This window comes from Hyperoodon ampullatus (assembly GCF_949752795.1).
Source record: "Hyperoodon ampullatus genome assembly, chromosome: 11".
Classification (NCBI taxonomy): Eukaryota; Metazoa; Chordata; class Mammalia; order Artiodactyla; family Ziphiidae; genus Hyperoodon; species Hyperoodon ampullatus.
Genome location: NC_136924.1, coordinates 7,635,169 through 7,648,323, shown reverse-complemented (window position 1 = coordinate 7,648,323; position 13,155 = coordinate 7,635,169). Strand labels below are relative to the sequence as shown.

The 13,155-nt window shown below is 36.2% G+C and overlaps 1 protein-coding gene across 1 annotated transcript in view; it reads right to left on the bottom strand.

Moving 5' to 3' along the window:
* Positions 1-4,207: 4,207 nt before the first annotated feature.
* ACSS3 (acyl-CoA synthetase short chain family member 3) overlaps positions 4,208-13,155 on the bottom strand; it is a gene marked incomplete at both ends in the record, with an annotated part of 153,865 nt that continues 144,917 nt past the window's right edge. Inside the window, 3 exons of the mRNA XM_079714394.1 lie at positions 4,208-4,276; positions 5,117-5,292; positions 5,378-5,477. Of these exons, the coding sequence (XP_079570520.1) occupies positions 4,208-4,276; positions 5,117-5,292; positions 5,378-5,477 (345 nt within the window). The remainder of the gene's footprint in view (positions 4,277-5,116; positions 5,293-5,377; positions 5,478-13,155) is intronic.

The following is a 13,155-nucleotide window of genomic DNA, read 5'->3' as shown; positions in this document are numbered from 1 at the left end:
AGTGCACTACCATCTAAGAAGATAAGCAGTGAAAACCTTTGTGAAGACTGAATTCTAAGGAAATAATCACAACTAATGGTTTATTAAGCTGAAAATGTGATTTTAGGGGGAGTCAGTCAGATATTAAGTTTGATTAGTTTACTACAATTGTAAGAAAATGCTTAAGTCATTTGAATAATAAGCATCATCCACATCATAAATTCTGTACAACAGATAGATGCTTTTATGAAATGGAGCCACTTGTTTTTTCATGTTTTATTGTAATATACTTGGCATTTATGTATTACTGTGTATGCATTTCTTTTTAAATGTGTAAGTCTTATGTAAATGGATATAAATATGATTTTTTAAAAAATAAAATATATGGTTCATGGAGTCTTGAGTGCAAACATTTGACAATTCCAAGTACTGTTTGTATTTTACCATTCCACCATTTTTACAGTTTTTGAATTGTAACAAATTGATATGTTTCCTGGAAGCATGTTTCATGCTTCCACGTGTTTCTCCTTCAAGTCTGTCAATCCTTAAAGCTGAAAACCTGCCTCTGATCATGTAAAAAAGAATGATTTAACCTGGAACTGGAGCCAAAAATAGAACTTTAAAGGAAATCAGGGATGTCCTATATCTTTAGAAATAGCACTGTGATGGCTCGATCTCCTTTTCAATACAAAACAAAGCCAAACTGTTTACAAGAGTCAAAAGCAATTATTTAAAAAAATTTATAAAGAAAAAAAATCTCTTCTTATTACCTGTGGACCAAGGGAAAAAAAAAAAAAAACTTCTTTACTAAGAACCACATGTTCATCCAAATACCTTGAACCTCCAGCCAGCCCTGTTCAGTGAATGTCAACCACTGCAGAGTCTGAGGTCATTTCCACTGGAAAAAGCAAAACCCCAGAAACCTTTCCCTTTTGTCAATGTAACAGGGCATTAGCCAGACTCATGTCTAACGTTATATGCTTTTAGCCGAGAAGGCCTTGTTGCGACTTCCCTGAAGTCAGTCTTATCAGAGGAAATAAAGACAGAATGATTAACATATATAGTGTATAAAAGTATAGAAGAATAATCTCTTCCCTGTGGCTTTATTTGGTGGTGTTACTGTTGTTTATTCTTTGTTTATATGGGAGATTTCAAAGTAAAATCTATTTAAGAATACCATTTATCTAACTGCTGATTTTCTGCTGCTTGATCTTATTAACAGCAAGACCTGTCATTAGTAATTCCTTTTTTGTATTTAATTTGCTATGTTTGCACGTACATTACATTTGTTTTGATGTCGATTTTTGTTTAACAGATTCACTCAAAAGGTAATGGTAACAGAAACCCTCTCCATTGTCAATAAACAAAAATACTTCCAGTTCTCTGTTTAAGCTTTGTTTTCTAGTCACATATAGTTTAAAATTTTACTTAAACTATAATGAAAATCATTCTTTTTAGTGATCAATCTTTTATCTTCAAAAGTGAGTCTGCCACAAGAGGGAGCACTAAACTTGCTTATGAAAGTGATTTTAAATTTTCTAAAAACTTGCCTGATTAGAAACAATGGGAAAGAGCTTTTTAAGTTTGTCTGAATATGGGGATCTTGACTTACAGAAATGAAATATAATATAGAAACTATGGTATCATAATAATACAAACTAGATTTGTATCTACTGTTCTGCACAACTTAATTGCGTAAACAGTTTTTCCCCTTTAAGAGATCACCTAATAAGAGATATTAACCATTTAAAATAGACTCTAACATACAGGGATATAAAAGATCCAGTTACTTGCCTCAGAAACCATAGAATATTCTTCGATGTATAAGATCATTTTGCCAGATTCTAAAACCCATTTAATGGATTAAGCTTAGAACCTTGGTTTTCTTTCTTTTAACTATCAACATTATGAATTTTCATATTTTTAATAATCAGAGCCTTTACAAATATAATTTTCTATAAATAAAACTGCTTTTAAATGTAAAGCAGTTCTCATTTGTATATACTTAGTACATTTTCACAGGCAAAACAGATCAATTAATTGGTACTTTTCTATAGATCTTAAAAGAAAATATTTACATTTTAATTTTAATACCTTACAGTAAAAAAATTCTGTGCAACTACCAAAAGAAGATCATGCAGAATTTATTTCAGCAAATTACATTTTTTAGTAACATGATATTGTTATTTTTAAAGACATTTAATTCAAAATATTTTAAGTACTATTGAGTGAAAGTACCTTATGGTAAGTATTAAAATAGAAAATTCCTTTTTTTCCTTCCAAAATTTAAGCAATCTGATGACTGTATCTTTCTTGCCCCACATTCAGTCTTGTGAGAGGAACAGTACTTTCTCTGACCCTGCAAAGGAGATCACTTTCCTTAACCAGATACAAGAAAACACCACTTACCCGGTCTTGTGCACTGTTTTCCAATCCCACGCAACAGGAAAATAACCCAAGCCTGCTTGCTGAAGTGTCTCTCAGATTGATTACCGCGAAAAATGTGCACGAGGATCAAAGATGTAATCGTTAACACAATTCTTGTATATGCCTGGGTTCATACCTTGCAGATGAACTGTGATACACATTCAGCTAAAGAATTTGCCGTTTCAAATTAACTGAATTTTATATGAAAAAATAAGTTAATACATCTTAATTCTAAGACATTAAAAAGTGTAAGATTACAGTTGTGATAAGATAAAATGTACTCAAGAGAAGAGACAGATTAAGGAACCCAACAGCTTCAAATTATAAGTTGAATATCTAATTAGTTTAACTCAGTCTACTAAAATAATTAAAGGGAACAGTTAGATGAATATTTTTTCAGGTGTAACAATCAAAAGGCCAATTTTAGTAAATAACAATTTACTTTGAGAAGCCATTTATTTTATAGGCTACAGTCCAAAAACTCCTAACATTTTCAGAATGTCTTTATACAAGTTGTAAGCAATTTTTATGAAACAAACAATAAGCTCTTGTCTATTATCTCTCATATATATTTCGTGATATGTTACCAGACTATATGTTAAGACAGTTGCTCTTAAAAATAATGTTCCTGATGGACTGAAAGACTGAGGAATACTTTAAGAACCGTCAAAGACATGGGTATGGTATTTTTTGAGTTTAAATGTATTCTTTGATAACTGATCTCATGTAGCACCCTAAGTAAACCAAATATGTAATTATCTATATCTACCTACTCTGGTTAATTGGCACATTATCATATGCTTATTAACAAAGACTAATTTTCAGTTATTTTTTTAATGCTCAATAGTTTTACAGAAGTTTAAATGGAAAGATGTGCTTTGGATATGACAATTTTTTTTTTAGTGAGTTATTTAAAAATTAGAGATTTCACACAAAATCTGGATTTTTGGTTTCTCTTAAAACTCCTCCCGGTTTTTAGCTAATGTAAAAACTTTTACATTTCTTCCTTAAGAGCTTTCCTTGCCAGTTTCCCCATTTCTACACATTTCCTTGTTTCCAAAAGAAGCTGGAATCATTAAGAAGTATACAGTCAACTAAGAACCTGAGACAGGAGGAGGGGCTCCAAAGCGTCCTCATCTCCATGACAAAGAGATTGGATTAATTGATCTCTAGTCTCTCTGCCAGCCTGTGATTTCCCTTGACTAAGTAACAAAGGATTGAAGAGAGCTGTAACTTGGTTGGTACCCAGCCTTCCCTCAGGAAATATGTGACTAGACAGATTCTCCTACCTAGAAAATCATGTCTAGATGATTACGTAAAACTTCCCATTTCATCCATTTCATTTAAAATAACCACGCATGTGGGCATCTCAAGAATATTAGAAAATATTCAGAATTTCTATAAGAAAATTATAATTGTTTTCTGACTTCACTTGAGTTTTAGGTCTTGGGTCAAAGCTGTAGAGTCCTAATTTCAGCAAGTGGCTCGATATTAGTGTAACTTTCAATTAAAATGTTTTTTCGGAGGGGTACAATTTTTATAAATCATTATGTCAGATATATTTTTCTTAAAGTTCTGGAAAATCTATAATGAGCAATGTTACAGGTAACCAGTAACAGTGCTAATTGGGCTAATCAAACAGAAGGCTTTTTACTAGTTTTCACGTGCATTGTTTTCAGACCAAGCTCTACAATTTACATTTTAGTTTGCATGTAATTTCTATTTAAATATTTATTTCTGGGAAATAATTCCAAAAACTAACTCCAATTAGAAAAGTGGCAAAAAAAGAAAAAAAAAAAAGTCATAATGCCTGCTTCAGCATTTCTTCTATGTGCCCAAAAATGCTGGGGTCTTCAATTGTAGGAGATACCTGGAAAGAAAATTAGAGCCAGATGAAGGTGCTTCATTGAACCCCTTCCATTCTATACAATTAAACAATTATATGCAATCTTATATTCCCCATTATCTTATCATACTCATATGGAAAGGTTCAAAAACAGGGAACTTTGAACTCAATATTTTAAAATGTATCTATAGTAAAATAAACTGTTCAGTTAGCAAAACTGTTGGTCCTAGATGTTACTTTCTTTTATGGGCCTTTCAATGAGCATCTATAGAAAGAATTTTTTTTTTGGCATTTGCCCATACAACCACTCCTTACTGTTGTATCACTTTTTGTTAGATCTTGATGATTAAAAATACATATATTTGTGCATGTATAATATGCACAAAAATTAGAAGAATGCATATGCTTGAATCAGCCTAAATTACCTAAAATAATTTTCACTCAAAACAGGAAAAATAATGAGCATATGTATCAATTAGAATTTTCAAAATATCTATAGCCAGCCTCTCACTATTAGTCACTAATGACGGCAATGAAGGAAAATTTATCCTTAATTTAATAAGATTGAGTTTCCACAAGTTTGAATTTGACATATTTACTAACAGTAAAATATTTTCACATACTTTTGGTTCTTATAATCAAAAGTATATGGTCTTAATTAATCTGTGTTTCTCTCCAAAACCCTCATTCCTACAGAGAGAATGGCTATGCAATTTCCCCCATAATATTGAAAAAAAAAAGTACTGTTATGTGTTTTTTAGGGATATAATTCATGCTTGAGAACCATTTAAAGATCTTAGTTGACACCAAAGAAGTGGGGGAAAACATTTCAAAACCAAGCACTCAACATCCTTGATAATTTACCTTATATGGCTTGCCATTGACAAGGGCATACAGAGCTGAGCGGGGAATTTTGCCAGATCTGGTTTTGGGTAACTGTTTCACAAACACCGCTTTTCGAAAAGCAGCCACGGGGCCAATGCTCTGTCTAACATGTTTCACAATTTCTTCTAAGACTTGTTCCTCTGTTATATTTATATCTAGGGAGAAAGTTCAGATGGTAAGCTCTGAATTAACTTTAATCATTCAGGGCCCCAGCAGTCGGGGAGGAGAAAGACCTCTCACCTTTTTTCAGCACGCAGAGTGCTAACGGGACATGACCCTTCAAAGGGTCTTCCTTGCCAACAACAGCGCAGTCGGCCACAGTGCCATGGGAAAGGACAGACTGTAATTTTAAAAAAGCATTCATTTAGAATATCTATACACATATATATGCAAAATTTATAATTTCAATTGGAGAAAATAGTACACGTCAGATAACTTAAAAACCCATAGCTACCTCTGTGAAAATTACTACCAATTCACCATTCACATCCCTATTACTGAGATGATTGGTTAGGATCCCCAGGTGGTCACTCAGTAAAGGCTGACTAAGCAATTAAGACAAACTGCTTAGCTTACTTGGAAAGTAAGGGAATGATTTCTTCATCTCAATTGTTTATTAATGAAGTCTGGGAAACTATGCAGTGATACCACTTGGGAACAAATTGCAATGAGCCTCGGAAAACAGATGGCCTCATGTTGTTTTGGCTTCAGTGCTGGCTACCATGAGGACACCTTCCAGAGGAACCCAAGGCAGCCCCATCAATAAACAGTGATTTGGGACTTCCCTGGCAGTCCAGTGGTTAAGACTCTGCACTTCCACTGCAGCGGGCACGGATGTGATCCCTGGTTGGGGAACTAAGATCCCACATGCCACATGGCACAGCCAATAAGTAAATAAAATAAAATTTAAAAAAATAAATGGTGATTTTATTTCCACTTCTGTTACTGAGCAATGAACAGAGCACACTTCTCTTCTTGAGTGGCCACCCATGCAGAGAGGATTTTCTAAGAGGTGGAGAAAAGGCTGGACGTGGAGTGAAGCCCTGACATCAGATAATCACCACTGTTGACCAACCATTTTCATATTGTTCACCCTAAGCTCTAAATGCCTTAAAGAGCAAAGCAAATTTCTCTCTGGAATCACAAGAACTCAAGAGAATAGAGTAACCACATGAAATACAGAAGCTTAGGATTAAGAAAAAAAAATTCTGCTGTGATGGGACTTTTAAAAATGAATGTTCAAAAAGTTCTTTTCTGAGAGATTAGTATATATTTCAGTGACTCCAATCCCCTATGGCTGGAGAAAACAGTGAGCAAACTTGTAACCCAGGGTGAGTTCGGCAGTCCCCATTCTTTCCTCCATGCATTCATTCAACAAACATTTACTAATACCTCCTATCCTCCAACCTCCTATATTGCAGTAGACTTGGTGGTGAGCAAAAATAAGCTGGGTACTGTCTCACGGTGCTTACAGTCTAGTAGCCAAGGGTGATATTAACAAATGATCATGAATATTTAATTACTATGAATGTCTAGATATAAAGTGGTACAATCTTTGGGGAAATAACTTGGATTTCTAAATGAGAGATAGAGACAAAGCAACCAACGTGGCAGAAGAATATGGATCTCAAAGAAGCCTTCCCTTAGGAAGTGACTCAGGATGAGCTCAGGTCTAAAGGGTCTGTGTGCAGGGACCCTTGCATACAGGGGTGGAGCAAAAGCCCTGTGGAAGCACCGGGCTTGTACCATTCAAATCTAAAAGGGACCAGTGTGGCTGGAAAGCAGAGAGCAAAAGTGAGAATGGTGTAAGAAGAAATGAAGCTACAGAGATAGAAAAGGGCTGTGAATGCGAAGGGCTTCCAACTATTTTAGTAGCACTGGAAAGTAATAAAGCACTTTCAGGCGGTGAGGGGGCGATGCAAGATCAGAATGGATTTTTTAACAGACTTTATTTTTTCAGAATAGTTTTAGATTCACAGCAAAATGGAGCAGCAGAAAGTATGCTGTTCCCATATAACCCCTGCTCCCATTTACACACAGCCTCCGCACCATCAAAATCCCTCACCAGAGCAGTAGAGTTACAACTGCTGAGCCAACACTGACACGTCACTCTCACCCCACTCCACAGTTCACGTTAGACCTCACTCTCAGTGTTGGACATTCTATGGGTTTTACAGCACGTATCCATGATTACAGTACTTTACAGAGTAGATTCGCTGCCCTAAAAATCCACTGTGCACTGCCTATTCATCCCTCACCTTCCAAAAACTCCTGGCAGCCACTGATCTTTTTTACTGTCTCCAGAGTTCTTTTCCAGAATGTTAATATAGTTGGAATCGTACATATGTAGCCTTTACAGATTGGCTACTTTCACTTCAGAGTGGATTTTGAAAAACAAAAACTTACTTTGGTTCATTGTGAAGAATAAACAGAGGATTGTTGAAGGTGGGTGTCATAGTTTACTCAGGGAAACACCCAGAGAGGCTACAATAGTAGACTAAGGTTATAGTAGTGGGTATACAAAGATTCCAGCGTTTTTAGAGGTAAAATGGACAGAATTTGATGATAAATGGGATATGAAGTAAGAAGTCAAAGGGGTTAAAGATGATTCTGTGGTTTTTGGCTTGAGTAGCTGGTTGGATAGTGGTGTCATTTTCTAAGCCAGAAAATGCTGGTGAGGGCTAGGCTTGGGAGGAAAAATCATGTATTAAATCTTGGAGATATTCCATTTGAAGTACCTTTCAGACATCCAAGTCAAGGCAATTGGATCTGAGGGAAATCTTAATCTGAAAATGCATATCTGAATGCCATTAATGTATAAAGGACAATGAAAGCTATGCACATGGATGAGATTATTTGGGGAGAAAGCAGTGAGAAAAAAAGGTGAAAGTCTTAAAGAACTCTTAACATCTAAGGACCGTGTGAAAAAGGAAAAGCTGACAAACTGCACTATAAAGGTACAGTCAGAGAGGGAAGAGAAAAACCAACAAAATCCGGGACATGCCACTAAAAATCCCAAACTTTCTATGGAAAAAAAAAATTAATCCAAGCTGAAAATGAGCTTTCTCTTCTCTGAACTCCTAGAAGACTCAATGAACTGCTAGAATGTTTGGTACAAACCCAGTGGACTATCTCACACTGCCCCTAATTAAGCATGCAGATCAACATTGCCCTGTATCCTATTGTAGCATCAGCCTTGAAGTATTCAGTTGTGAGGGCTGCCATCGACATAGCTTTTGACTCCTACAGTGCTCAGGATGGTACGTGATAAATAAGTGATTTTTGTACTATATGTTTTATTAACTTCATTGCTGAGGTAAAGGTGTCTACGCCTTCTTTCCTTTAGTTGGTCCTGACTCAAAAGCTTCTGCAAAACACATACTACACAGATCATACAATACCACCTTCTCTCACTGCTTCAGTGTGAACTCTCAAAATGTTTCCCATTTGTTAAGTTCTTATTTTCTTTTCAGTCTGTATGTTGAGAGTAGAGACACACTTTATTGTCAGAGCTTTGTTTGGGCAGTTAGTCTTGACGGTCACCAGCCCGTGGAAGAGAATACCTTCTCTATAGCAGGTAGGACACAGACTTGGTAGGTCCAATCCTTTAAATCCTATTTAGTATTCCCTTAATGAGTAGAGAAAAATACTTTTACCTGGCTAAGCAGAGTTTTCATGGTCAAAATCCCATTTATTAAAGTGTTCACTGGTGCTTCTATACCTGAATTTTTGAAGTTTTACAGTTTAAATCACTGTAAAAAAAAAATCATACATCTAGATATTTTGCACCTAACCAGTATGACTATAATTTTAACTAAACTGAAAAACAAAACTTCTAGTCTAGTCACTTTGCTATTTTAACTTCCATCCTTGGTCTCAGTGTTTTTAGAAGTGGATGGGAAAACGCTGACTGGTTTTCTATAAGGGCAGAGAGTATTTTAAAATCAGAAGTAATACATAACACAATTCCTTATAATATCAAAGTTTCCCATTTTTTGCCAACTGAAGATACGGTTCTTAAAAATCTGTGAGAAACATGTCATTCTCCAGAATTCCGTGCCATCTGTAAATGAAGTTCATTATAGTGGATAAAACATTATATTATTCTATCAGTGTTAAAAAGATGCCATAAAGGAAGAGAGGCAGCTTTCTGTGTTGGCTCCACAAACAGTATTTGCATGCCAAATAATGATTTCAACAACTGAATTGTGAAAAGGGAAAGCATCAAAATATGTCTTGGCAACATACTGGGACACAAGCCCACCAAATGCCCTATGGGGGGGAATCAAAAGCCACATTCATATATTCCCTCCATATAAGATTCATGAAGTATCTGTGGTTAACTGGCATTCAAGTACCCCAAAAAGTGACGCAACTTAAAAGGTAATTGTTTCACCCAAAGTGAGCATATACATGTTATGATAACAGGCCTGGCAAGTAACGGTCATTCTTGGTTTCTGCAGTACTGCCATTTTTGTGTAAATTTTATTTGATTTAAATGGTTTTATGGTTTTAGTGGGCTAAATTACACAGGTTTCTTAATTATGTTTTAAGTATTTTAATTTTAGAAAAAATTAGTTTAAATCAAGCACCCTCGTAAAATACAAGGAGCCGCTCTGCAGAGGGAGATTGTCTTTGCTATGGGAAGAGGAGGAATATTGTTTTACCTCCTCTGACAGTGGAGTCACCTAGGAAACCGCCAGATTCCACATCTTCATCAATATTCATATCAGTGCCCAGGAAAATATTCAGCAATTTGACAACTATTTACATCCAGTAGTCTTTAAATGTTGGGTAGAAATGAAATTGCATGGTATCTTTGTTGAATGTGCACTTTATGGAAATATATTCAATCTTGAAGAAATTATTCCTAAAATAGTGAATAAAATAGCTAACTTGAAAAACAAACAGTGATGCTTTGGTCAGAATAACTTTCGAAAGGGAAAACTGTATGCGAACACTGCCCTAGGCTTTAAATGCAGTATTTTAACACCAGATTTCCAAGTTTCCAAGGATACTCGTAGGATTATTTAACAAACTAAATCTTAAGCTACAAGTGAAAGAATGAAATCAGGGAGCCCAATTTGTTCCCTGGAGATGTCTCTGCATGAAAAGATCTGCCCACAACAGTGAAAGAGAACTAAGCAGAAGGACCACATTGACTCCTAGTAACTTGAGCTCGCATGACCTGAACTAGCAGATTTAGGACACATTTTTTTTAGAATACCTTGAACTTCCACCTAAGTGTCCCAATTGTCTGGCTAGATGGTAGGCTTTCAAAGATTAATCAGCTGTTCAAATAGATTTGGTTATTACTTGATATTTATAGAAGGCCCTCACATGAATTGGGATATGCAAGGATAATGTCCTCTTAAATTTCTAAAAGCCATTGTAGGACTATTTTCTTATGTTGAGAAGAGAAAAGAACATAGCGTTTCCTGAAATGTTTGTGATGTAGTCATTTTAGTAGAATTTCTGTTTGATTTAGTCTTATGTAAGGTGATAAATTTGTCAAATGTTACTTTGGGAAACTGAAAAAGCTCAGATATTTTCACTGTATATAAATAGACATTCAGTCTATTTTTATTTTCTATAAATAATACTCCCAATGGATTTAAGACCCTCAAGTCCTATTTCAAAAAATCAAAGTGGAATCCAGCATTCATTATTAAGAATCCCAGAAAATCATTTAAATATAAAATAAGGTTTGGGCACTTTAGTAAAAGCTGTCATCAATAGGAACATTTCATGCACATATTATCAATTTGTTAAGCAACTTTACTAGGAGCTGGGAAAAAGCTGGGAAAAATGTTGGTTTTCAACCCTCTAATAGATTCTAACATGGAGAAGACAACCCAGAATTGAGATATTAATTTCCTTATTAGACATAACTATACAATAAAGAGTTAATCATTTAATTCATATAAAGGGAGACATTCACTTCAAGAAGGCTTAAGGCTGAGAGGTGTCCTGTTACATGCTACGAGCACTCTAAGACCCAGGGACAAAATTCCTGTTAGATGTCATGGATTCTGGCACAGTTTTTTCAATTTTGCTGGTTTAACTGCCTATCTTCTGCCTGCCTCACTCTGCTGTTACATATAGTGAGAAGCATGTCAGAAGAAACATTAAAGCACAATATATATTCGAATAGGTTGGCACTCTTCATTCTAAAAATAAAAGAGAGAACTAAGAATTTTGACGGATAATAAGAGCTATGCATATGTAATCTCTGTATTTTGATTAGCTGAGTCTGCCAGAAATGGACATAATCTCCTATAAGCAAGAAATTAAAAGCTCCTGAAGCCAGAACCACCTTTTGTGAACACACCAAAATACATGAAGCATAAATTTCAATTTCAGGTTATCACAAAATTCAGTTAAAAACAATATTATAACAGCAGATAAAAGTCACATGTTCCAAAATATTTTATAAAATTATTTCCTTTTACTCAAATAATATCACATTGACTGTCACTAAGAAAGAAAAGCCTACATGACAAGAAGTGTTAAGTGTTAAGTTTGGGCTGAAGTTAAGTACAACCTTTTGAGAAAGTGACCATTTTTTTAATTAGAGAAAGGGGAACTATGATTCTGCACACTCTCATCCTACTGCATTATCAGTCATACTGCTTTAAGCATTTTCTTTCATTTAAACTGCAGTTTGCCCAATTCCATTCGAAAACTATTCTGGGTTTGGTTCTGGAAAAGATGGAGTAAATACATTCCATCTTATCACTTCCACTAATTGCGATGAAATACTTTAGGCTAAAGTTCATACCAGAAGGGCTTCACTGGTGGCGCAGTGGTTGAGAGCCCGCCTGCTGATGCAGGGAACACGGACGGGTTCGTGCCCTGGTCCGGGAAGATCCCACGTGCCGCGGAGCGGCTGGGCCCGTGAGCCATGGCCGCTGAGCCTGCGCGTCCGGAGCCTGTGCTCCGCAACGGGAGAAGCCCGCGTACCGCAAAAAAAAAAAAAAAAATTCATACCAGAAGACTCTATCAGAACTTGAGAGACAACCTGATGGTGAGTCCCTTGTTTTCTGTTTGTTTAGAAGTTTTTGGTTTTCATTGTTGTTATGGTTTGTTGGTTTGTTGATTTTGCCTCCTATATATTCTGGCCTGGGTTCTATATCAGTCAAAACTGATTGGAACTGCCAATAAGTACAGACAGAAAAAGACCTAAGAAATGCCTGTGTCCCCCTAGAGGCCCAGGAAAAGGAGCAGAGGGGCTGGGAGACAGTCACTTTGAGTTTCTCCTCCTACTGCAGACAGACGCCAGCGAAGAAGCAGCGCCCCTCTTCCTTCCTACAGAGCTGTAACCACCTTGTTGGCTCCTCACACCTTTCACCAGGTGAATGCAGCCAAAAAGCTGTGTCCTCTCCCTTCTCCACTATCACTGTGCAGCAGATCCTGTGGCTGGAGCGCTGAGGACTCCCCCATCTTACACCAAGAGAGCCAGGAAAGATTCAGTACCACTTGTCCTCCCCACCAGCAGCCATCCAGTTCCTGAGAGTTGATCCCTGTTGATTAGCTCTGCCCTATACCAGGCAAGTGCTAGCAAAGAGACAGAGTCCTTTCCTCTCCCCAGGGACGCTGTGAATCAAAAAGTGAAGAGTAGATCGCAGAGAGAAAGGAGCTAGAAAAAGGGATATTTTAAATCTGAGTGTGATGTCCTGAGCCTACTCTAAAGTTGTATATGCATGAATCCAACCAGAATCAGCACAGCACAGATTTTGAGCACTTAACTTGAGTTTCAGATTGGCCTCTGGGAGAAAGACACAGTGAGATGCACTAGAATAGCACTGTAAAGGCTTTGAAGACAAAATTGACATTGGAACCACAATCCACAGAAAGTGGGTAAGGACATGTGGTATGATCTTAAATGGCTTGACCATCTGCTAAAATAAACAATCACAAGAACAAAAATCCAGATGATTTTAAAAGGACCCAAAATCTCATAAAGTAATAGTCAAAATATAAAATTACTGGACATGAAAAGAATTAGGAAAACCTAA